The 25,699-nt window shown below is 41.1% G+C and overlaps 2 protein-coding genes across 5 annotated transcripts in view; one reads left to right on the plus strand and one right to left on the minus strand.

The window, feature by feature from the left end:
- LOC117545627 (protein Niban 1-like) overlaps positions 1-636 on the plus strand; it is a 15,485-nt gene extending 14,849 nt beyond the window's left edge. Inside the window, exon 14 of the mRNA XM_034215483.1 lies at positions 1-636. This exon is cut by the window's left edge and continues 952 nt beyond it. Within this exon, the coding sequence (XP_034071374.1) occupies positions 1-376 (376 nt within the window). The 3' untranslated portion in view covers positions 377-636.
- Positions 637-1,464: 828 nt separating this feature from the next.
- LOC117545637 (kinesin-associated protein 3-like) overlaps positions 1,465-25,699 on the minus strand; it is a 30,283-nt gene continuing 6,048 nt past the window's right edge. For 3 of the 4 annotated variants that reach the window (XM_034215492.1, XM_034215507.1, XM_034215512.1), the window contains 16 exons: positions 19,514-19,655; positions 15,034-15,133; positions 14,831-14,955; positions 14,618-14,716; positions 12,669-12,847; positions 11,633-11,795; positions 11,414-11,514; positions 10,428-10,536; positions 10,112-10,224; positions 6,187-6,352; positions 5,600-5,725; positions 5,214-5,312; positions 5,009-5,094; positions 4,758-4,914; positions 3,833-3,917; positions 1,465-3,579 (listed from right to left, as the gene is read on the minus strand). In XM_034215492.1, coding sequence (XP_034071383.1) covers positions 3,477-3,579; positions 3,833-3,917; positions 4,758-4,914; positions 5,009-5,094; positions 5,214-5,312; positions 5,600-5,725; positions 6,187-6,352; positions 10,112-10,224; positions 10,428-10,536; positions 11,414-11,514; positions 11,633-11,795; positions 12,669-12,847; positions 14,618-14,716; positions 14,831-14,955; positions 15,034-15,133; positions 19,514-19,655 — 1,953 coding nt within the window. In that variant the 3' untranslated portion in view covers positions 1,465-3,476. The remainder of the gene's footprint in view (positions 3,580-3,832; positions 3,918-4,757; positions 4,915-5,008; positions 5,095-5,213; positions 5,313-5,599; positions 5,726-6,186; positions 6,353-10,111; positions 10,225-10,427; positions 10,537-11,413; positions 11,515-11,632; positions 11,796-12,668; positions 12,848-14,617; positions 14,717-14,830; positions 14,956-15,033; positions 15,134-19,513; positions 19,656-25,699) is intronic. The other variant, XM_034215499.1, reaches the window with a different exon arrangement.

Genomic DNA, 25,699 nt, shown 5'->3' on the forward strand with positions numbered 1-25,699 from the left:
GGAGGGAAGAGTTGAAGGTGAAGCCAAATCAGGAGGTGAGTCTGTGGATGAAGGTGAGAAATCCTCTGAGCCAGCAGAGGGCGCCACAGAGCAGGCAGAGAGGGGGGGGGAGGATGGGGAAGAGAGAGAGATGGAGGAAAGGAAAGAAGATCAGGAGAGAGCAGAGGAGGAAGGAGAGCAAGCAGGAAAAGAAGGAGAGAAAGAAAACGAGGAGGAGGAGGAGGTTCTTCAAAGCCCTCAGCCAATGGGAGCACAGTGTGAGAGTGTTGCCGAGCTGCCATTGGACAGCGTGGCGATCATCAGAGACCTTGTTACTGAGATCACTGAGGTGGAGACGGTCATCAGCCCCCGTCCCAACAGCGGCCATACAGCCTGACACCGTAACCATGACGACTGACTGTTGGAGCTCCCTTATTAAATGGTAGAGGTTAATAAAGTGAATAAATGCACAAAGGAGATTATTACCCATATTATTAGTGTTACATACACATTTATACTACATTTTTAAGAAGACACATACTTCCACAACTTTTTTAATAATGATTCAACTTATTTAGACTATTTTGCTGTTTACATTTGTGATGTTCTGCTATCATTGAACGGATTCCTCAATAAAGATATCAAACTTGTCAACAATCTGGTTTTGAAGCTGCTCTTACTGATTAGTCTGCTGTTTTGCTGACACAGACCTATTATGTACAACATCATGTACACAAGCTGGCCATTCTTTTGCATGGGGGGGGGGGGGGGGGGGGGGGGGGGCTCAACCAGAAGGTGTTTATATGGCAGTAATGAACTCGGCTACTTTATGTTTGATTCAAAAACTGATTTAGAACAAATGGATGTCAGTGTTCCTGCTTGTTGTGTTTAGAGATCACAACTGTGTCCATAGTAACAGTCTGTTAATCATAGCAGTGACCTACTATAAATCGACCAATCAGAATGAACGATCCTACACAGCTGTGTAAAAAGGCATCACAGTAATGTTATAGAGAAATGTGGTGTCAGTCAGAACAAAGGGTTAAGCCAGGGAAGAAGAAGAAGGTTATCTGGAACACATTGGTGATGATAACAACATGTGAGCTTTGTAGAGCATATTTCAGGGTACAGTGTTGCTTTATTAAACACAAACAATTGAGGCTAAGTATGTACGAGAAAGTAAGAAGAAAGAAACAGTTTGAGAAGGTAATAACTGCAACTGCAGTAAGGGTCAAATGGGCAATATTTGTTACTTTGTTATTTATCTTTTAAAAGGTTTAATTTTGTTTTGTCAAAGATAAAATATTGTGAAAAGATTTAATTTTTTTCATCCCATTTTCAATAATGTCCGTGTGTGTCCATGGCAAAGGCTGATTTAATAAATATACACCAAACCATTTGTATTCAAAGCCGTCAGCCAGACATCAAATATATCAATACAAAAGGAACTGTGCAGGAAATCATTCTGAGACATTTGAAACAGTCTTATGAAATGTGGGACTTGTTTTTATGAGCATGACAGAAAATAAGATGGAGAGTTTCTATAGTCCAACAATAGTCCATGTTTACAGTGTTGTTAGGTAGCGATAAGATCAATTATAAAAAACACTATTATATACAAACACTAATAACTTAATAAAAAGAAAATATAACCATGCATCAACAATAAACGATATGTGCAAATATGCCTCTAAAGTATCAGTCTGCACTCCTCTCAGATGTGGGTCAGTCAATGGCACTATACAGTGTGTTCTTCAAAGTGTATGCTGCTCTGACCTACATTCAGATATGCTCTGTTCTTTAGTTCTGTCAGCTCAAGGGAACTACATGTACATTTCCAGTCACAGTTCATGGTGCATTTATAGCTTTGACTTGTTGTCAAATAGAGTCAGTATGGAACATTCAACAGAACTTGCATACTACTATATGTATGTTGTATTAAGCATAGAAATGCTTTTAATGTGGCACCTTCTAGGTGAGCTAGATCTGGGCCTCTGAGGATTGTGGACATGATTTTTGCAATGGGAAAACAAGGCTCCTCTCATGCTATCCAATAGACTTACAGGCACAATGAGTTGGATGTTTCCTTAATGGATAGTGTAATACATGGTTTTTTTTCATAAAGCTTTGTTAGGGACCTTTTAAGGTGTTAGCTTCTATAAAAGCGTAGCGGCCAGGAGCCAGATCATAGGCAGGCATCCCAGAGGAAGCTACATGTGCTGGGGCCCTAAAGCTTGCAGGGGAGGGGCCTATTTCAATGTTTTGTGCAACCAACATATCCTACCCATTGTGCCTTTAAAGCCAGTTATTTCATGGGCTTGTTTTCTCTCCTCCTATACTAACTAAGAGTAACACAGAGAAACAGAGAGCCCTGTACTGTGTGCCAGCTGCTACATGTGCTGGCAGAGACTCAAGGACCCGTCACTTCCTGCAGGTAAACCTCCCCATTGTTGTTTAAGGGGACCAGACAGGATAAGGGGCTTATGGTAGCAGGTCAATGACATTAGTTGTTATCATGTAGTGACATATTGCTTATCCACTTCGTCTGAAGTGACAGGGTTTCTACTTTTCTCGTTGCTAAATACATGTAATACTGTTATGGTTTAACATCGCTAACCGATACAGCACATTGGGGGAAATTGAGAATAATGGCAGGGAGATTAAACTATGACCGAGGGGGCTGAAGATAAGTTTGGTTTGCCTGTGAAAAAGCACCCTAAGTTATAGGGATCAGCAATGTTCCCATTTTACAGTGAGAAAACAAAGCAATGTATACATTGTAGTGCATGTTAATAACACAGTGATAGATAGTGAGTCGAAGTGGATCTAAAACTGTTCAGAAATGGAGTTTAAACTTTGACTGTTTTTTAGGGGATTTGCAGAGGCAAAGCATATATATATATTACATGAGAAAACATGCAAAATATATCAAGATATTTAAAACATTTGAAAGGATAGTTACATGTTTTTCAACCTGGACTAGTTCCAACATGTTGTCACACACTTATAGCAACTATCAGAGCCAGAACGTCCTAATAGGATTACAGGGTCCAGGTTGAAATATAATGAAGTTTCCCTCTAAGTGTTCACATTCTTTAACTGATTTGCTGAGCCACTGGGAAGACACTAGAAGAAAGCTGTACTCAGTAAGGAAGACGTGTATGTTTCATAATGCTGAGTGAATGAAATGCTGTATGGAAGGAGACTGCATCATCTGCACTATGACCAGTGTTGCAGTGGCTACCCCACGTGATGCCTTCAGTACTGAGGGATTCTAGCAGTGAAATGCAATCTAAAGATGTGAGAGTGGACATGCAGGGGGTGTACGGGGATGACAGGATGCCCTGTGTGTGTGTGTGTGTGTGTGTGTGTGTGTGTGTGTGTGTGTGTGTGTGTGTGTGTGTGTGTGTGTGTGTGTGTGTGTGTGTGTGTGTGTGTGTGTGTGTGTGTGTGTGTGTGTGTGTGTGTGTGTGTGTGTGTGTGTGTGTGTGTGTTGTCTATGAGTACTGATAGAAGGGTTGTTCATCAGGTCTGAAGCCGTACGCAGTAGCTGGACGACCAGGAGAGGAGCTGGTCTGGTCAAACACATCGCTGCCATCTCTGGAAAGAGGATAGAAAATGTAACATAAAAAGAACAGATAAATAGTTACAGTAATATAAAGTAGCTAAATTCAAGCGTGTGCCAAACTTTCTTTGGATGAACTAACCTACTGTTTGCATATTTATCTGTGTGTGTTAAAATCAGAACCAGGTTCATTGTCAAGCAGGTTTACACATACAATGAATTTGCTTGTGAATAATGGTGCATACATCAACACAAGAGGAAGTAGCTTTCTGGAGTATGTTCACTCACGCTGTATGGTGCATGTCTCCATTTTGAGGCTGTAGGTCATTGAAGAAGTCTGGGCTGACTGAACCGTCTGCTGGAGTTATTCCATCTGAAGACACACACAGGCACATTACTTTCAGAAACAAAACGTTTCTTCACAGGCTCTTGACACTACTCACTGCAGCTTCTACTCAGCGGTCTCATGAGAAAGAATGTCAAAGCAAACACAAGTGTTGGTGAATTCCTTCAAATGTGATTCCTGTACTCATGCTGCTGCTCCTCGAGTGAGTCAGCTGCTGTCTGTGCTGATGAAGTCAGTGAGGAACTAAAGTAACCGCCTTTAGCTTAGCGGTGGTGATACGCAGCCATGGGACTGTGATCTATTTCCTTTATAGCCTAGCGTTAGCTTTTTACTTCTGGAGTAACGCCTCTAAAATGATTAAAGTTCAGTTCATATGTAGAGATGATCCTGCTGAACTAAACATGTCATTATCATAATGGTGTGCTTTCCACAGATTTGTCTTATTCTGCAATACTCCCCAAAAGAAACATCACCTTCAGTTGAGGGAGCCCTCAGGCAGAATGCCGGTAAAGTTAGCAGGAGATTTGCATCAGTAACAATCCATTTATTTTTCATTCAGTGGCTTTTTGTCAGGTTGAAAAATAAATCATTTTTCCCCTTTACTACTGTATGCTCAAAAACAAATGTATTGAACATTTTTGCAATCATCTGTTAATGGCACAATATGAAGGTGTCTTGGTGAACTGAAAAAAACAGAGAAGACAAAATGACCAGCCTTCACTTGCAAGTCTGTGTGTGTGTGTGTGTGTGTGTGTGTGTGTGTGTGTGTGTGTGTGTGTGTGTGTGTGTGTGTGTGTGTGTGTGTGTGTGTGTGTGTGTGTGTGTGTGTGTGTGTGTGTGTGTGTGTGTGCGTGTGTGTGTGTGTACCTGCGCTATAGAACAGATCCGTCCTGTCGTTGTCGTTATCATACAGATACGGTTCAGACTCGTCAGCTTGGCGACTCTCGACCATCTCCAACCACTGGTTGTTATGGAAACGGAACTTCTCTGACTGAATCTTTCTGCCCCACTCCTCATCGTACTCCTGGAGGACATAGAAAAAGGTAAAGAAAGTACAACCTACAGACAAATTTAAAGAAACGTCTTTTTCCATTTGTTGCTGTGTGTGTTTGACTTACAGCGATGATATCCAGGGTGTTGTCACACACTTTCCTGATCTCAGCGTTCTTGTCGTGCATCAGGTCGATCAGGTAGGCTGGAGCCTCTACAGAGAAGGTTAAGGAAAGAGTTTCTTGTGTGTTGAGATTTCACAGTGTGAACCGAGAGAGTCTCCTCATTCATCTTTACATGTAGGCTGAACAGAGTGCACTGTGGGAAGGATACGGGTGTCTTTGATGATGACATCACGGGTAGCTTGGTGAAACACCATCTGATAGAAGACGTAGACAATCTGACACACAAACTCATCATCCTCCTGCTGGGCTGCATTCAAAAACACAAGAACATATGGAAAGCAGGTTAGCAAAGTGCTAATGTCATCAGGTGTAACGTCTCTTTTCACATGCCAGTAAGATTATCATTTGGATTATTTGTTTTACTTTTAAAATATAGTGAGCAATGAGCAGCCTGTTCTTTGACATTAATGTCATGAGGTATTTCAACAGAAAAGTGATGGTCTTTAAAGATCTCAGTGAAACGTGTAAAAGTCTGAGTGGACTGACCGGATCTGAAACACAACATCGGTTAAAAACCACAGCTGTGTGTGTTACCATTGAGCAGCTCGATCAGCGCAGGGATAATGCCAGATTTTGCCAACATGGCGGCACAGGCGTCGTCCATGGAAACTGTTCCGATCATTATCACCACCTCCAGGATGAGGTCATCCTCTGCTGAGGCTTAACACACACAGACACAAACAAGATGACACTTTAGTGAACACTGGTTCTCCCTGTTGTTTTAGTAGAAATGGACTCTGGATTTTGAAGTTTAAAATACTATAATAATAATAATAATGTAATACTGATGTGTTGGATTATATACGCTTTCAAACTGCTAATAAGAATTATAATAATAAGACTTTTATTGCAAGGATCCATAAAATGTAGTTAATAGCAGTGAAAACAATATGTCTGAGGTAATGAATGTTACTGAATATTCTGTTAATAAACTTCAAGTAAACACCAATAAAACAATAACTTGCAATAATATAAATATGCGGCAGGCAAAAAATGATACATTCCTCCCATTAGTTTGAGTCTTTTCTGCTTACTGCATATGCTACATTCATGTGCATTACTGTATATGTCAATGGAAACACATCTTTAGTAATGTGTGGCTGTATCAGCTATAATGAAACCTGGTTTGAGGCGGTCTTTAAGGTAGGGGACCAGGTTGTACTCCTTCAGCACCAGCTCCCAGTCCAGGTCAGGGATGGTGAGATTAGCCAGAGTCCCCAGACACTCCAGAACCCACTCCTCCTCTTCCTCCGCCCGGATCTCCGCTGCCAGGTCACCAACATAGTCCTGAGACAGAGCAAGCCCTTCATTCAGATAGCTGACCGCCTGTACTGCTGGAATACTACCTCTAACGGTGCAGCCTATGCTGTGTTTTCTTTGTATGCAGAATGCGTTGTGATTAGGGATGCATACCGGTATCCGGTATTACCGGTTACTGGTGGCTACGGTATACCGTACCGAAATCAGATCCGGTTTCGATACTTTAAAAAAAATATATATATATATATATATTTTTTTTAATTAATTTTAAAAGTGAGTCCGTGGCCCGTGATGGCGGATGTTATAAATTAGATTGCATAATCGTTTTTCTTCATGTTCAATACTAGAAAGGTAAAAGTCCCACAAATGAACTGTGATGGGATTTGTTTTCTCTCACCAGTCAAGGCAAATGTTGATTTTAAAGATGAGATTTGTTTGTTTGTGCAATGCCGAGATCTCATGACCTTTATTCTATTATTTATTTGTTCTCTAGTCGAATCTCAGGTTTAACATTAATTTAGGGCTGTCAAACGATTACAAATTTTAATCAGATTAATCACAGCTTAAAAATTAATTAATCATGATTAATCACCATTCGAACTATGTCCAAAATATGCAATTTATTTATGTATATTGTTGTGGGAATGGAAAGATAAATGAAAGAAGGCGGATATATCCATTTAACATACAGTATCTATGTTTATTATAAAAAAATTCTGCGTGTCAAAATGAAAGACAACCCGCACACCTATCAATCATCAAACCGTGGGGTCTTAATTCATTACGTGTTGATTTCTATCAAAGAGGGAGTACTTCAGGAAAGTCGACAGAGGGGGGGGGCGGCTAGTGGAGTGACCACAGAGTGTGAACGATCAGCTGTTTTAGCGCAGTTCTCCAGTGAAGGGGGGGGAGTCTCCCTCCGCAGCCGGTTGGCGTAGTTTTGGCACAATTCCGTTGTACAGACCGACGTTAACAGCAGCCCTGTCTGTGCACAGGGAGACCGACTCTGTCGTCCGGTGATCTAACCGCCTTCTGGAAAAGCTTCACAAGTACGTCGGTACGCAAATGCGCTTTGTGACACAAGTGACGGTACGCATTTCAGAGAGATTACGCACATAACCTGCGTACCAGTTATGTGCACCCCTGTACTACAGCAAAAGTATTCTCCGTCGGGACTTCCTGCAACAACACCACACCGTTATCAAAGATGTTCTATTGAGAAGACGATCACTACGTGACAAAAGTTTTCAAAACCGTGGCTACTGAAATCAATCTTACTAACTGCTGTCTGTGCAATTTACTCCGCGCGAGTTGGCAGACTTTATTTTCCTTACTTTAACATCATTTGTCATGGTGGGGCTAAGCCATTTCTTGGTATGGGTGTAACCTACCCCAGCCATACCCTGGCGCTGCCACTGGTGGCATGCGTTAAATGCGTTAAATATTTTAACGCAATTAATTCAAAAAATTAATTACCGCCGTTAACGCGATAATTTTGACAGCACTACATTAATTATAACGGTGCTATAACTATGGGCACAGAACAGTCTCATAATACACACATGCACACAGAAGGATTCACACTTGTATTTCATGATCCGCAAAAGGATCCACACTTGTGTTTTTCAATGCACACACAAATGTGTTCCGTTTCATATACATGTAAATAAAATCCAATTACAGAAACAAGTTTTACATATGTATTTTTGATCCTCACATATTTGTTTTCCGTGTAAATCCTCTGCACCTGCAAACACAAACCGCTTTCTGTGCACGGATCGCTGTGCATTCGTGTGTGGGTTTTTTGAGACTCCCCTGACGGTCAGCCGATTCGTACTTGTAATTTTTTCTATCTATAGCCAATCAGATGTCTCCTTCATTCTAAGCCAATCACATGAGCGCGCCCCCACGAGGGTATGATTTCTTGCGTTCATGACACTTCATATACAGTACGCATTTTGCGCAGTCCGGTCAGCTCGCTAAACAGAGGGCGGGGCTTCAGGTGATCAGAGCTGCGTGTCTCCATCAGACTCAAATAATGACCGGCGGACACTGTCTAGCACTGGCTTCGTAGTGCACTGATCGATTAGGCTAAGCTAACCTGTAGCTGCTCCCTCCACACTCACAACAACTTCATACAGACATAAATAAAGCAGCTGTATTCGCCATACAGGAAACACACATTTAAAACGGTTTTGCCTGCCGTTTTTGTGTACACAAGCATTCATCAATGGTTTGGAAAGTGGCGCTGTACCTTAATAATATAAAGGCTTGTATTTGCGTGCATTTCCTGTTCGGAAAGTGGCGCTGTACTGAGAGTGGAGGTGTCCTGAGATTAGCGCCTGCAGGACTGTGCAAAATGCGTACATGAAGCGCTACGTCATGAACGCAAGAAATCTACCCTCGTGGGGGCGCTCTCATGTGATTGGCTTAGAATTGAGGAGACATCTGATTGGCTATAGATAGAAAAAATTACAAGTACGAATCGGCTGAGCGTCAGGGGAGTCTCAAAAAACCCACACACGAATGCACAGCGATCCGTGCACAGAAAGCTGTTTGTGTTTGCAGGTTCAGGGGATTTAAACGGAAAACAAATATGTGAGGATCAAAAATACATATGTAAAACTTTTTTCTGTATTTGGATTTTATTTACATGTATATGAAACGGAACACATTTGTGTGTGCATTGAAAAACACAAGTGTGGATCCAGAAATACAAGTGTGACTCCTTTTGTGTGCATGTGTGTATTATGAGACTGTTCTGAGCCCATATATAATGGTCTATTTGCATTGACAAGATGTGCACACCTGATGGCGGGTGTTATAAAAGATATTCCATAATCGGTTTTCTTCATATTTTTTATGTATTTTTCATTGTTTGTTCACTACTAAAAGGTCCAAGAAGTCCCACAATTGAATTTAATATTCATTTGACATGTTAACTATATATCGTAAAGCGCTTCATGGGAGTAATTGTGGGATGATACATTTTCAAAGTATCACGATATGTATGGGTTGAGTATCGGTATCGTTCAGTGGTATCGGTATCGGTATCGTAAAAAAGTCAACGATATGCATCCCTAGCTGTGATTACTCGGATGGTGCTCCCACAACGGTCAACTATGTGATAGTAGAACACTGGACACGTCCTACACTAAAGGATCCCCATCATGGCTATGCAACCTAAGTTATGTTGTGAAGGTACCACTCTCTAGCCACCCTTCATTTCCTCATTTCCTGGGTTCATTTAGCAGGTGGTAATGATTGGTACAGCGAGTGATTGTGGAGGTCGTCACTACGGTCAAGGACACTGCTGCTGTGTGTGTTTTGAGAAATGTAAACCCTGGTCTGGACTTCACAGGACTTTCTTTAAGGTGGATATAATCATTTATGATGCTGCACACATCAACAGATCATAATATCATCATAATCGAAGTTCATTGATTTGCTTCAACGCAATAACTCCTGCCAACCTGCTGGACGTCATCTACCGAAGGTTATATACAATCCTCCTCTAAGTTCCTCTTACAACCACTCTATACTATATACAAAAATGAGACTTTATCCATATTTTGATATCAGAATGTTAGGGTTAGGTCTTTAAGTAGGTCAGTAATGATTTTGAACAGCGATGATCATTTTCCCAGTGCACGACATGGCAGTGTACTATTGGCGTATCCAAAATGAGACACAGCAGAATACTTATGCTAATACTAACAACAACATTTGGTCACAAATTGTTCTGCTCTTGGTAGTAGTTTGTTTTGTTGTGTATTAATAACTCACTATGAACACAGGTTTGGTGGCTCCGTCATGTTGTGAGATGTTTCTGATCATCTTCATCAGAAGGCAGTCTTTCATCTTCAGAGCCCTCTTCATAAGCATCTTCAACCCATTTCCTGCAGACACACAGTAAGACACAAACAGACACTCTTGTATGAAAAACGGAATTATATTGTATTATAATTATAATATCACAAAATATTTTTAATTAATAGGACAGGTCAGGACCCTTTTCATAATGGAATATGTACACTAAAAAGTGTCAGAAGTCGGAAGGACTTTGCAGGGACAGAGAGCCAGTATGTGGTCATAGATGTACCTTCACATATGAGCTGAGCGTTCCTCTTGTTTGCAGCCAGGTTGATGCAGATGGAGAGGAGCTCCGCCTCAGTGTCCTCCTCCCCGTGCTCATACAGCATTTGCATCAGCTGGAAACAAAGACACGCACATATGACCTGGGACTCTAAGACTTTTAATGCCAGTATTAACAGTCTGTCTGCAGCTCATAAAGTCCTATTATGAAGCCGGGAATATTCAGTACTCCAAAGTGTTATGTTAGAGAAGCTGCCGGATGCTAACCTGCATATGTTGGGCAATTTGCACAATTAGCATTAGTTGTGTTAATTAGCATGAATTAGCATTATAGCCTATGTGGACAATAGTTAAAAAATGGCTTGGCTACAATTTTGGAGAGGTTTTGGGGGACATTGAGGATGCTGAGTCCATTTCAGATATTTTCAGGATCAACAATGGCAGTTTAAAGCAGATGGTGGCCATATTTGTACTCCGGGTGATGTTTTTGATGAATATTGGTTTGAATTTGAATTGTTATTGGATCATGTGGATATATACAAAATGAACAATATAGCTCCTACAACAAGTAAACCTATTAAAAAAATACAAGCTATTCGTCCAATACGAATGATCCATAGTCCTCTTAAACTTCAAAATTAACCCAGAATTCATCAAAATCAGCCCACAGGGAGTACATATGACAGGAATAGATTTAGTATCCTTAATAACCCCAAGTATTGTCCACATTCGCCAAGCCATTTTAAAGCTATTGTTCGCATAGGCTATAATGCTAAGTAATGCTAATTAACATAACTAATGCTAATTGTGCAAATTGCCCAACATAGAATCCGGCAGTTATTAAACTGTATGCTGGGGCACCATTCTATACATTTCTAACATATAACTTTGGTACACTCAACATTGCCGGGTTCACATTCTGGCAACTAGACTATAATGTTAAGTTAACATTAACAGTAATAACTCCTGGAGTTAAAGAGTCTTTCATGGTACCTGAGGTATGCAGTCAGTGTAAACGAACATGCCCTTGAAGCGGTCGTCGATGCTGATGTGATACAGGATTCGCAGGGCTACCTGTCGGCTGTTCTCATCACCTGTGTGACAACAAACACACCCAAACATCAGTCAACAATCCATTGTTGAGCACAACTGCCAATTAACTGGAGAAATGAACACCACCATGTATGCTACTATGTTAGAGTGTACTTTTACCCAACAAGGCAGTCAGCTTTGGTAACAGTCCAACTTCCACCATCTTGGCTCTGAGTCCAGAGTCAAAGGAGAGGTTGAGCAGCAGACGCAGGGTCAGGTTCAACAGGTCGTCATGGTCACAGGGAACCAGACGAGCCAATCGTTCTACAGTATCCACTTCAGCCTGCAAAACACAAACATAGTATCTGAATGAGAGGGTCTCTGTCATCACAGCCCACATAATATCTTATCTGGTTCTGCATAACAACTGCTCAGAATATCTTTGGCAATGACTTAACATTACTTGGTCTCAGTAAATAAACACATGAGACAATATGTTAGGGAGGCTGTGGATCAAGAGGTAGATGACCACCAATATGAAGGATGGTGGTATGATCCCCAGGTTCTGATGTCAACATGTCCATATGACCTTGGGAAATCATTTAAAGAGGCCCCCCCCCTGCCTGAAACGCCAGGATTGGACACTTTGTTTACTTCCTGGACATAGTGACATCACTATGTAACACTTGCGCTTCTATTGGCTAGCACTCAAACACATTGTACGTGATAGGCTATGGGGCGGGACATCTCTAAGCGGTCGACCAATCACAACCGAGGCGACCAGCTAACCAATCAGAGCAGACTGGGCTCTGGTTTCAGACAGAGGGTGAAAAGAGGTGCTGCAGCACAGGCAGTATGAGAACAATAAAGAGCTTTTTGAACAATAAAGCATGGAGACATGTCCCAGTAGAGACACTACATACTGATATGAACCTGAAGATGGTCATAACAGGGCCCCTTTAACCCCCAATTGCCCCTGAACCAACAGGTGTAGGGTGTGAGTGTGAATGTTCTCTCTCTAAGCAGGTGTCTTGTATGGCAGCCTCTGCCTCTGTGTGAATGTGTGTGAATGTGTGTGAATGGGTGAATCCTGACTTTTGTATGTAAAAGTTATTTGAGGGGTATCAAAGACTGTAAAAACATCTTAATGCAGACCATTCAGCTGCATCGATGTAGTCTGACAGGAGGAACTCTTGAGCACTTCTCCTTTACTCACCATGTCGTTCTTGTTCTCCAGGAAGATGGACAGTTTTTTGAGGAATGAAACCACCAGCACCAGCAGCTCCTCGTCATCCCGCTCCAGAACTTTGACGAGCAGACCGACAATGTTTTTATTCCTCATCTTCAGCTCCGTCCTCGTGTCCTCAGCAAGGTTCAACAGCAGGTAAAGAGACACTGGGAGAAGGGCAAAGGGACAGAGAGAAATGTATCTCTATCTCTAGTAGGGCTGCACGGTATTGAAAAAAACTGACATCGCGATTTTTTCCCCCCCTGCGGTATATATTGCGTTTTTTTTAACCTGTTAAACCCCAAAGTCCCGGCGGGTACTTTACTTTTTTTTTCACGACAGTGTCTCAGGGGATCGTAATATTTAAGAACCTATTAATGTGTTATACCAGATTAACGGAAATAATCTCAGCTAACTGACGATACAAACCATTTTTACCAAAACAAAACACAAGTCTCATAAGAAGCATCTAAATGACCCCTGAGCGAAAAATGCTAACGCACTTTGGCACAGAACTCAAGATAAAAGTACCCTTATTATTACTTATCGTAGCTGCACATACAAGATATCCGATTAAAGCTGAGGTTCCACAGATTATTTAGGTATATAGTATCATCACTGAGTGATCCGGACTCGCGACAGGGGAAGCAAACACAGACATCACAACACGTACCTTTACGTAGCTTCTAGGGGAGATGTCTCACCGTAGCTGTCAATCTGATCAAAAGACGTGTTCAATGGCATTAAAACGAGAAAGAAAAAACGCGGCTGAATCGGTTAATCCATAGGCCAAAATAGTTCCAGATGACAGATGTTGCTTTTCTTCTTGGAAGTAAATCTTCATTCTCTCCGGTATTATCCTCCTGTGCCTCGCTCATTTTTTACCAGTGTTTTTGATGGTCTGCAAACTAGCGGGGCGGGGCCTGCTGTGATCTGATCAAGAATGATTGTGATTGGTGGTTTGCTGTGCATGCAGGGGAAGTTCTACACACACACCAACACATGAACAAATAAGGAGTGAGAGTGACGCGTAGCCAAAACCGGAAGCTGCATACACTCTGGTAGCTACCATTAGCAGCTAACTTTTGTGCTCCGATTTTTACATAAAAATGGAATTATGGATTATAAACAATTGCTTCAAAGCCACAGATACATTATCAACCTATGGATCAACCGATTCAGCCGCGTTTTTTCTTTCTCGTTTTAATGCCATTGAACACGTCTTTTGATCAGATTGACAGCTACGGTGAGACGATCTCCCGCAAAAGCTCCGTAAAAGGTACGTGTTGTGATGTCTGTGTTTGCTTCCCCTGTCGCGAGATCGGATCGCTTAGATACTATACTTAAATAATCTGTGGAGTCTCGGCTTTAATCGGATATATTGTATGTGCAGTTTCGATAAGTAATAAGGGTATCCTTATTTTGAATTATGTGCTAAAGTGCGTTAGCATTTTTTTTTTTTAAATGAATAAAACCGCACGTCCCTGCGGTGTGAATACCGCGCATGCGCATACCGCGGTTATCGCCATGACACGGTATATCGTTCAGCCCTAATCTCTAGTGCTATGAATAGCAGCGACGCACAGTAAAGTCAAGCTTTACTCTGAACTAATGCATCAATACAACATTCCCATCACAGCAAATCAAAACAGCATTTCTTGTGTTATTACTACTGTGATTTGTACTCTACTTGGTTTCATTTCAACTAAAAACATTTCATACAACTACAAACATATTTAATTTTAAAATATTATATTTATCTTTTTTTATTGCAAATTCTTACTTAAAATTTTATTTACATAAAATGTTTTATTTATCTTTTATTAATTCATTATAAAATGGAGCAACTTTTTACAAAACCAAATAGCCTCGGGGATACATTTAAAATTCTGATAGTGTGGTAAAAAAAGATATTATTTGAGTTGTGTTGAGTGTACCTCGGAGCAGCTGCTCCTGCTTGGACAGAAGGCCGTGGTATTTCCTCACAGCTTTGTCCTGGTCTCTTCTTAGAGAGCCGTTCTCTGGTGCTGACTCACGTACACAAAGAGTGTTAAGGAAAAGGAACACATACACAATAACTCAGAAAATCTATACATGAGGAGGGTAGACTGTAAAATCAAACAAGCAGAGGAGAGCAGATAAAAGGATATAAGCCTTGTTTTTCTTGCGCAGCTCCTCACGCCACACATCGTGTCGCTTCAGCTCGTGTTCCACCACACTCATACACAACGCGCCAATTTTATAATGACTCACCACCCCGTGAAACTGGGAGAAACTGGAGGAGAGGAGAAGAGTCACATTAAGTAAAAAGATGAAGCAGAACAGAAAGACATACTAAATGAATGTGTGTTACCTGGAGAAGCAGAAGAAGATGTAGATGATGATGGTAGCCAGCTCGACACTCTGCTTCCAGTCCTCCCTCAACACTCTGGCCAGAGCTCCCAGGGCTGCCTCTACACACACACACACACACACACACACACACACACACACACACACACACACACACACACACACACACACACACACACACACACACACACACACACACAACACACACACACACACACACACACACACACACACACACACACACACACACACACACACACACACACACACACACACACCACACACACACACACACACACACACACACACACACACACACACACACACACACACACACACACACACACACACACACACACACACACACACCACCACACACACACACACACACACACACCACACACACACGTCAGGTAACCTGAGTCTTACAGGTATAACGGAGTGTCCACACTACAGCTTCAAAAAAAGCTTGGAGCTGGGCGTGTCTGAAGCTTGGGGATTTTATGCGAGCAACGCGACCAACAACCAATCACATGAATCTCCCGCCCCCGACATACAAAGCAAAAAAACCCGGGGATTTTATGCGAGCAATATATATATATAAACTCCCCAAACAGGCGAAAACCTACCAGTCTCTGCCACCTCCCTCCATGACTGGTTCTTCCGGTTTGTATCCCGGTAGGTGAAGAGGTTCTGGTCATACAAAACCGGGTGATTTGCTACGGCGATAATTAGTTTCTCCTCCATCTTTTTTTGAAATATAGAAATGAACGGCGGGATATCTCTCCCAGCTTAGACGCGGTTTGATTGGCTAGGGCTTGAGCCGTCAGATTTTCAGAAACGGGATTTGATTGGCTGGCGCTGGCTACTCCGGCGTTTCCGGCGTCAGAAGTTGAACATTGTTCAACTTCTGACGCCGGAGACGGACCGCTATGCTACCCACAATTCAGTTTGGTGAAAAGCGAGGCAACGTGACGTCACCCCATTCAAAGTGAATGGGCAGACGCGTTGGAAACAGTTTTTGAAGCTGTCGAAGCTGTAGTGTGGACGGCCCGTAAGAACACAGACTGTGGTGATATGGCACCATTTGGTTTTTATTTAAAAATATTTGTGTTTCTGGAGATTTTTGTAATTGTTTATGGCCATATTTATGTGTTATTATAAAGCCACCTAAAAGCATACAGATTATCCCATATATACAATAATAATTGTACAGTTCAGCTATGAACCACTTCCAACTAGCTAGAGAAGTTTAACTGTGTAATGACTCCCACATCAAAGGTTCTACATCACTTTCAGTGAGAAACCATCAAAAGGTGTTCTCTCTGCAGATTATGTAGGAACCTTTGGGATGCTTTTCAATATTGGATGATTTATAAGAATCACAATTTTGGCTCCTAACATTTCAAAATATAAAGTTGTTCATATTTATTAAGGCAATATATTTTAGAACAAAAATCATAACAAATTTGATGCAAACCTAAATCAAATAACCCTTTAAAAAAAATTCTAAATTGCAAAATGTGTTGCAATGTTGCAAATTCAAAAACCGTATACAGTGGCAAAACAAAGTATGTGAACCCTTTGGAATTCCCTGGTTTCATGCATGAATTGGTCAATAAATTCGATCTGATCTTCAGATCTTCTGGCGCCCAGCAAAGATGAATCCAAAGACATGCAGAATAGTCAATGAGGTAAAAAAGTGCTTTAGATTCTAGGTATGATTGGAACTGGTTACTTCTCAGTTCATGAATCTACTATACGCAAAACATTGATCAGGCATGGTGTCCATGGCAGGACATTACAGAGGAAGCCGCTGCTCTTTAGAATCACACCACTGTGTGCCTGAAGTTTGCCAAAGAGAACCTGAACACCACACACAATCATACTGCGTAAATGTTTTTGTAAATGAATGAAAACAAGGTTTGACTATAGGGGAACAACACGCATCACTCTGTATGGCATGAAAACGGCTCCGCATATCAATATCAAAACATCATCCCATCGGTAAAGTACGGTGGAGGGAGCGTCATGATTTGGGGCGGCTGTGCTGCCTGTGGGCCGGACAGCTTGCCATCATCAGAGGGAAAAACTGTTTCAGAATTCATTAAGATATCCTACAGGATAATGTCAGAGTGGCTGTCTGCTAGCTGAAGATCAACTGAAGTTGCGTGGTGCAGAAGGACAATGACCCTAACTATCAAAGACTTAAAGAGCCTGTGACAGCATCCCAACAACTGTTGTGTAATGAAATATTGGGCTACTAGTAATCTCGAACCGTCAGTTTTAAAAAGAAGGTGCGATACCGTTCCGATAAATATCAATAATTTCGAACATCGCGGGGAAATTCCTTCGACTCATTTTAAGTTTTGGGGGAAGCCGGAAGTGACGTCAATGCGGGAACGCTTCACTGTGCGGCGAGAGAGCCAAACACGGACAAAGTGTGTTGTCATGCGTAGAAATTGTGAATTACTGAGTTTAGGCACGTTAATAACGTTTTAATGAAGTTGACTACAGTATATTCATATTTGTCAGTGCTTTCATGTCAATTCGGTGAACATAAACATAAATGATCGTGGTGAAGATGATGATTAAATTAGGATTAAAAATCGGAAGTGAGAGCTGCTGAATTTCCTCCCGTAGGATGTGATATAAAAACAAATCGATTATTTTTGTAGTTGTAAACTCAAGTGGATGAAACTACATTTATTAGTGCTTTCATGTCAATTCGGCGAACATATGATAGATTAAATGATCGTGAGAATGATGATTAAAAATCGTTTGTTTGAGCCGGTCTGCATTTCCTGATGAGAAAACAAACCGATGTTTTTTGTAGTTGTAGTACACCAACATGGATTAAACGTGTGTTTTTTTTTTTACCACAATGTTGGGGAAATTAATGGATAAAATGCACGGATTATTATTATTATTATTATTCCCACTCCGATCGGGACACTAGGTCCACCGTTTCCCCGCAGCGAGGCTCCCCCCGTTGACAGTTTACGTGGGCTGGGTGCAGTGGCGGACTGGCCATCGGGACAAATCCCGATGGGCCGGTACCGAAGTGGGCCGGTCGGATAAATCACATCATCCCCCACTCCCCCCGTTGACAATTTACTAGCGGTACTGAAGTGGGCCGGTCGAGAGTCCCGGGATGATTTTTAGTCCCATTCCACCACTGGCTACATGACCGTATGATCGCCCATATTGACGCACCTAATTCCTAAACTTCTAACAGATACAACATAAACCGATCCTTCAGCCTCATATGAGCTCTCAGACACGTTCAAAATTAAACTGTCATCGCTGTCTGAGCTTGCTGCTGTGTGCACCATCGTGCGTTTACATGCAGATGCTGGGATCCTGAACGGTGCAGCTGGAGCGCTGTGCCCGCAATGACGTCATACATAATTTGGCGGGACTTGAAGAATCCCCGATAAGATCCAGAAAATGTTCAACATTGAAAGGCAAATTAATGGTTATCAAAGTACAAATATCCAAAATCAGTTCAGTAACGGTTTTCAAGGGGACAATATTTACTCAAATTGATGGGTTTGGATGATGGGGGAAACTCGTGTCACAGGCTCTTTAAGGATTCAGAATGTCTTAGTACAAAGAAATAGTTGAGAGTGTTTCAGTCAGAGCCCAGACATTATCCCAATAGAGAACTGTGGAGTGACCCCAAGGGAGCCGCTCACACCAGACCTCCTGAGGATATGGCTGAGCGGAAGCAGTTCTGTGAGAAAAACGGTCCAACTCTGAACGATGTGCAGAACTGACCTGGAGCTACCGAAGTGTTGGTTTGAGGTTATGACTGCAGGAGGAGGATTTACCAGTTATTAAATCCAAAGGTTCACTTGTTCCACCAGCACTGTGAATGTGTAATGGGTATATTCAATAAAGTCATGAAAGATGATAAATGTTTGTGTGATATTAGTAATATCACACAAACATTTATCATCTTTCAAAGTAATGATAAACCTGTGAGTTGGATGTAGAAAAGTCAGAATCAATATAGATGTTTTTTATTTGAAAGAAAATTCAGATTGAACATAGTAAAAAACTGTAAATTACGTTGGGGGAGCCCAACAGTGCTTAAGAGGTTAAGCACATTGTGGGTTAGGGTTATATCATTATAAAGTCTATAATTGTGACTTTCATGCATAAAACCAGGGATTCCAAAGGTTCACATACTTTTTCATGCCACTGTATGCTAAAATAAATGGATGTACAAATGATCTGATGACCACTCAGATGATTTAATTTCGTTATAATTAACTTTTATCTGGTTATTTCTTTAGGTTTTTTCTGTTGTTGTGAATTGTATTGTCTTGAATTTGACATGTGCCTTTTTGATGTGCAATAAATCAAAAATAAAGAACGCACCCTTTGATTGGCTTGAGGAGGGCAAAAGGTCCCACATCTGTAGCTGTTAAAGTACTCTTTAAACATCAGTAGCAGCAGTTTGAAAGACACCATACCGTTGTGAAGCAGCTCCTCCAGGTTGTCGGGGTTGCGTGCGAGCTGCAGGATGAGCGCAGAGCCTCGGATCTTCTCTGGGATTCCTTCGTACAGGAGCTCGATGTACTCATCCACTCTGGTTATACTGGCTTCCTCGTTTAGCTGCAGAGACAAACAGGAAGACAGAGAGACACACTGTTATTGACGGATAACAATGCATGACACTACTACAGAGGTAGATTTTAAGCTTTTAGGTTTGATTGATTGATTGATTGAAAAGTTTATTAACAGCTTGTATATTGGGTACAGTACAGTACAGCTCAAAACATACAATTGTTAAGGGGATGCAGACCAGAGAAAGACTTTCGTCTTGTTTACATCAGGGTCCCCCATTTCCAATTCATCATATCATTTAAGACATATAAGACATATTTGACATACAGATGGCTTATTTACAATTTACATACAGGTGGTTTTTTACATACAGATTGCTTATTTACAATTTTCATTTTAGATTTCGTTCTAATACATCCTAACCGGACATTTAAGACATACCAAGTCTACAGATATACAGTTAGTAACAGAGTCTAAAATGCGAGTATATACATAGATGGGGGGGGAAGCTGTCCATTGAACGACAGGTTGAGATTTGTACCATTACCGGGGCCAGTTTTGCAATGCTCTCCCCCGAAGGTGCTCTTTAAGAGAGGTTTTGAAGGTAAGTATAGTTTTACTTTCCTTTACAGTTGTGGGAAGAGCGTTCCACCTTGATGTGGCATAATTGCGAAACGTGTATTCCCCCTTTTTTGTGCCAAATCTGGGTTTCACATGATTTGTGGAGCTCCCTCTGGTGTTATGATCATGGTATTCCTTGACCTTTGGGAAGGATTTTGACATGTACATGGGTACCATAGAGGTGTAGTGGATCTTGTAGACCAGGCCCATTGCAAGTAGCTGTACTCTGTCGTCTACTCTAAGCCATCCTAGGTTTTCAAAGTGGGCAGAGGTGAGGTGGGTTCTAGATGAAAGGTCAAGCAGTAGTCTGACCAGTTTATTTTGCCATGTTTGAAGTTTTATTTTTAGCGCCTTGGAGGTGCTATGGTACCATGACGTGCAAGCATAGTCATAGTACCCTTGAATGAGTGCTCCTGCCAGAGTTTTCAGGGTGTTTTTGTTTACCAGAGAGGAGATCCGGTATAGGAATCTAGTTCTTTGATTGACTTTTTTTATTACATTGGATGTGTTAGAAATTAAAATCAATGTTTTGATGGCATAATGTACCTTAAATGTACCTTCAGTTTAAATGCTGTTTTATACTGAAAAACCAGAAAATTATTGTGCACAACCAGTTAAGCTTTTATTCTGAAAATCCTTCATCTCCGGTTAGCATGTGGCTAGTTTACCATTTCTTATAGAGGTTAATTTAGTAGCGAAATGACATGGAGTGATGCACACCGAAACCTACTGATTTTAACACTGCAACTATAGACGTATTATTATTGCTGAATATTAAATGAAGGTATAGTTTATTTGAATAAAGTTATTGTTTACAGACGTGGGTAAGATGTGACAACATCCGGAATGACCAGAAACCAAACCAGCCGTGAAGTATTTTCTGTATTTTTTAGAATATTAACTACAACGTTTAGAATGTGTTAAAGGAAAAGTGATGAAAGACAATATGAGGAGAAGAGGCGTGTTTAAGTATGTATTGAATGTACAATGCCTGAATCCTCTGTTTAAACGTAACAACGGACATTAAGATGTGGAGGGCCGGCCCGCAGGGAGGAGCCTGCAGAAGCTATATAAGAGCAGCACCTGAGCGGTTCGGCCTCTTTTCTCTGCTAGCGAGGGCCAGAGACAGCTGCTTTTCTGTCGGACAATATCCTGTTTGTGACTTCACCACGCTTTTTATTAATTAAAGTACCAATTTGAAAACATCTCAGAGACTCCATTTAGTCTCCTTTTTAAGCTTCTCTTTCCTGGACACGAGAATAACCATCACAGTTAACAGATGCCATTTTGTCACAGGAGAGGTTTGCCTCAAGAATAGATCCTAGCAGTGGCGGCCGGCCGATAGGGGCGCTAGGGGCGCCGCCCCACCTCTTCCCACATACAAAAAAATATATTAAAAAATAAATAAAATTTAAAAAAAATATTTTAAAAAAATATATATTTTATATTTTTATTATTAATAAACAAGGTAAATATCATACAATTGGTATCAGTAAAATGTATAATCTACAATAAAATCTCGTTTAAAATTGTGTTACGATGTCTAAAGTTACTGATAAGTCACATGTTTCCTGCCTGGCCTTGGCATGGCATTAGTTTATCATTACCGGGCGGAGCCCCCGAGCCAAACAGCAGCAACCAGCACGTTGCAAAAGTCTCAATAGTAAACTGTGCCGCCGAAACATAATTTCAGCCAATCAGCGCCGTCAAATATTTTGGTCACGAGGGCGCTCACGTTGGCGCCCACGTTGCTTACGTGCGTTGACGTGAGTTGTTTTTTAGACTCGTGAGTGACCAAGGTGACGCAGTATTTGGATGAGAATGGTGTGCAGGTGGAGTCGCCGGACCTCGGTCCCCGCCCAATTCCGTGCAAGAGCTACTCTCCAATCCTTTCGAAAGGAGAAGTTTGGGAGATAAATTGATACTTAAAGACCTTGGACCGGACCAACCCGATTTGTATATATCATAGCAAGCTCGTGAAAAAGACAAAACGTATCAACGAGGCTTCTCACGTAGCTGGTACACCAGAAAGGCATGGCTAGCTGGATGCAAACAGGTAAATGCTATCTTTTGTTTCCCATGCTTGCTCTTCAAACAGCCGGGGACAGATACGATCTGTTTAGAAACTAGACAAAAGTTAAACAAGTACAAACCACAGACTGTCTGTGTCATGGAGAATACAGTCGCTGGTTTATTTATGTCTGTATAGGCCGTTGTTGTGAGTGTGGACGATCGGAGCATATATAACGTTAGCTTAGCCAAGCTCTATTCAGAAAACAAGCATTCTAAAAGGTTTTTCGCCTGCCGTCTGTCTGCAGACTTGTCAAAGCATTAATTCATGGTTTTTACTAACCGGTATCAGTATGTTGTTACGTCGGCATCATTTAGAAACGTGTATTACAATTTAATCACGGTAAAATATGTTCATTTTGTTGTAGTTGTAGCTCCCGAGCCAACGCGTCTTGTTTGAATGATGCGAGTAAACACAGCTGGCAGCCGCGGTGAAACTCGAGCGACTAGAGCGAAGCGATAGGAGCGTTTAGAGCGAAGCGAATATTCGCATCGCGTCCGGTCTGAACGCAGCATTAAAGCGAGCTCCGCGCTGCACTGGAAACGCGCCATTACATCACCAGAAGTCCTAATTTAAGGGGTAATTTCTCCCAAAAAAAATTGTTTTACTCACTATATCAACAGCCCCACCAAAAATATTTTCCACCAGCCGCCACTGGATCCTAGGTATGTAATTTCCTTCTTACTTGTGACAATAATGTCACCCACTGCAACTGAGAAGTCGTCGGATTTGCTGAGATTATGTTTCGAACCGAAGAGAATGGGGTTTCTTCTTTTACCAGCCATGTAGCGACAAAACTTCCATTAAAATATGTCCCTTAAGAGGCGACACCTGGCCCATCGTTATGACTCGTTCCCAATGAGCAGTCCGTCCCGAGTCAAAGTTTCACGATGTTTAATAAAGAAAATAAAACAAACCGTACGGTCAAGAAAAGGAACCTGAACCAGATCACCATTTCTCTCTTTCCAGACAAGAGCAGCACAGCACAGGTGGACCAAATCATTTGAATCACATCCAGCTGACAATTGCCGGTACTGACTAATTTTGGTGTAAACAAATGATGATGATAATTGAAACAATCAACAATGGCTAAATATGCGCTTGGATTCCTACAAGCCATATAGATTAAGGCCCTGTCCACACGGAGACGAAACGGAGACGAAAACGAACCGTAGTCGATATCAAAAAAGTCTTCCGTCCACACGGAATCGGCTCAAGAAACATGTCCGTCCCATAGACTGTATATATAAATGGACGTAGGGTCCGTGACGTCACCCATAGGATTCTGCAGAGTTGCCGAGAAGCCCTACTAGAAGCCTAGTAGGCGGAGTCGGCCACTAACGGCTCGACAGTGACCTCAGAGTTCAACTCCCGCCTGCTCCAAATAAGGGCAAAGAGGCGGAGCCGAGGCGGGACCTGCTGCCACCGAGCTGGAAGTTCCAGAGCTAGCTGAAGCTACCAAGCTAAGCTTGCCGTGGCATTTTACGTTTCTAAGGTAAGCGGACATGAAACTATTCAGCATAACTATCGATAATAATCTAAGCTATTGAGTTTTTAGCATAATACTTCAGAATCTTACAAGCCCTTAACATTTGTATGCAATTGTGCTAAATTCAACACTGGAATCAAGCAAATATTAATATGTTTGCATGACATTAGTTATTTGTATTTTGATATCACTTAACTATACGTTTAATACATTTAAGTCAAGCTAAGGTACATGTGATGGTAGCTAGTTAGTGCTCTTACCTGTGAGGCCTCCTCCAAACAGCATAATAACCAGACTGTATCATTAAAACTAAGTACCAGTTCTAGATCCTTGACTTTAGACAAACAATTCAAAAGACAACATGTATTTAAAGACCAATCTTTATTTGAATGTGCCTCTTAACCTGAGATATTAGTTATACAGTAATATTGACAATCTAAAAAAACTGAGCAATTCAACAGTCAACTTTATGTTTCTTATTGTCTAAAGCATTTATTATTTTCATTTTCCCCCTCTCATATTCAGTGTGGACGGATTGAGACAGCGTGGTGTCCAGAGAGCTGCAGAGACTTCAGGGAGAAACCTCCGTGTGATGGACGTCCTGTCTGTTGGTTTGGAGAGGACTGAGGGTCTTTCCTCTGCGAGGAGGACCAGGCCTGATGGAGGAGCCCATGCCGGGCATAGCTGATACCAACTGCACAGGCCTAGTCTGTCACTTTATTTGACTAAATGTGTTCACTTATACATTTAATAGGTTTACACCTTCTATCCATATGTGCTTTTTATTTAAAACATTTGATTAACTTTTGGTTCACATTTCAGTAAATTGTATTTGTATTTGCACTCCTTTTGTCCATTATTCTTACTGAAAATGTTAGATTACACATTCACATCTGACTGAAGATTGGCCCCATTTATTTGAGATGTTGCAAACTCTGCGGTACAAGGCACAAGTGATGTAAAGCTCATAAAGTGAGGCAAATATAAATAATCAGCTGATGGAGTGTAGATGTGGAAATAGCTGCATTTGATCAGCTGACTGTGTTTTCACAATAAAAGTAGTTTCAAAGTGAATGTCCTGTACGGTCTTAAAATCTCATAACATCAGCTTTTAATGTTCCTCTTGGATGTTCTTCTTGACCCTCAGAGAAGGAGAAAATGTCGTGTCTTTCAGGCATGTCCTTTCCTAACAAAAATTACAGGAAACATAAAACATATTATTGCAGAACAAGTGTGTTATTTATGAAAGCGGTGTGTTTGTGTGTTTAGGGGCTGTAGATATAATTATTTTGTAATTGTAATTTTTTATTTTATTTCAACAGAGCTACAAAGACAATGAAGTTCATCAACATTGAAATATATGTTATTATCAAAATAATATTGAACTGTTATCAAAACGTAGTGCAGCTGTAGAAGCTTGCTCTGTTGTCTCACTGAAAGGATAACTTTTACCACGTTTTTTCAGACAATATTCGGAGATAAATAGTAGCAGTTCTCACTATGTGTTAAATATCTTTGCCTTCAATACATTACATTAGAAAGCTGACAAAGTCATATTGCTAAATATCTAAAATTTAACTTTTTGCATGGAAAAAACCCTCAACTTAACTAATGTGTAGGTGATCTAGTATTTAGTATTGTTTAATGGAATACATATCAGTGTATTAAAGTCAATACTTCATTCATTTAAACCAATATCTTTCTTGATTCTTTGTACAGTAAAAAAAGAGTCTTTGTACCTGTGCTGAAGTTCACTGCTGTGAGGAGTCCAGTTCTGTCTCTCACTCTCTGGTCCAGCCTGTCTGCATCACCTGGACACCTTAAACAAACAGATATATCTGTAAAGTACCATGTGTACAAACAATATAACTTATTCTCTTCTGTTGAACATGTTGGATTGTGTATTGTCCG

This window comes from Gymnodraco acuticeps, unplaced genomic scaffold (assembly GCF_902827175.1).
Source record: "Gymnodraco acuticeps unplaced genomic scaffold, fGymAcu1.1, whole genome shotgun sequence".
Lineage (NCBI taxonomy): Eukaryota > Metazoa > Chordata > Actinopteri > Perciformes > Bathydraconidae > Gymnodraco > Gymnodraco acuticeps.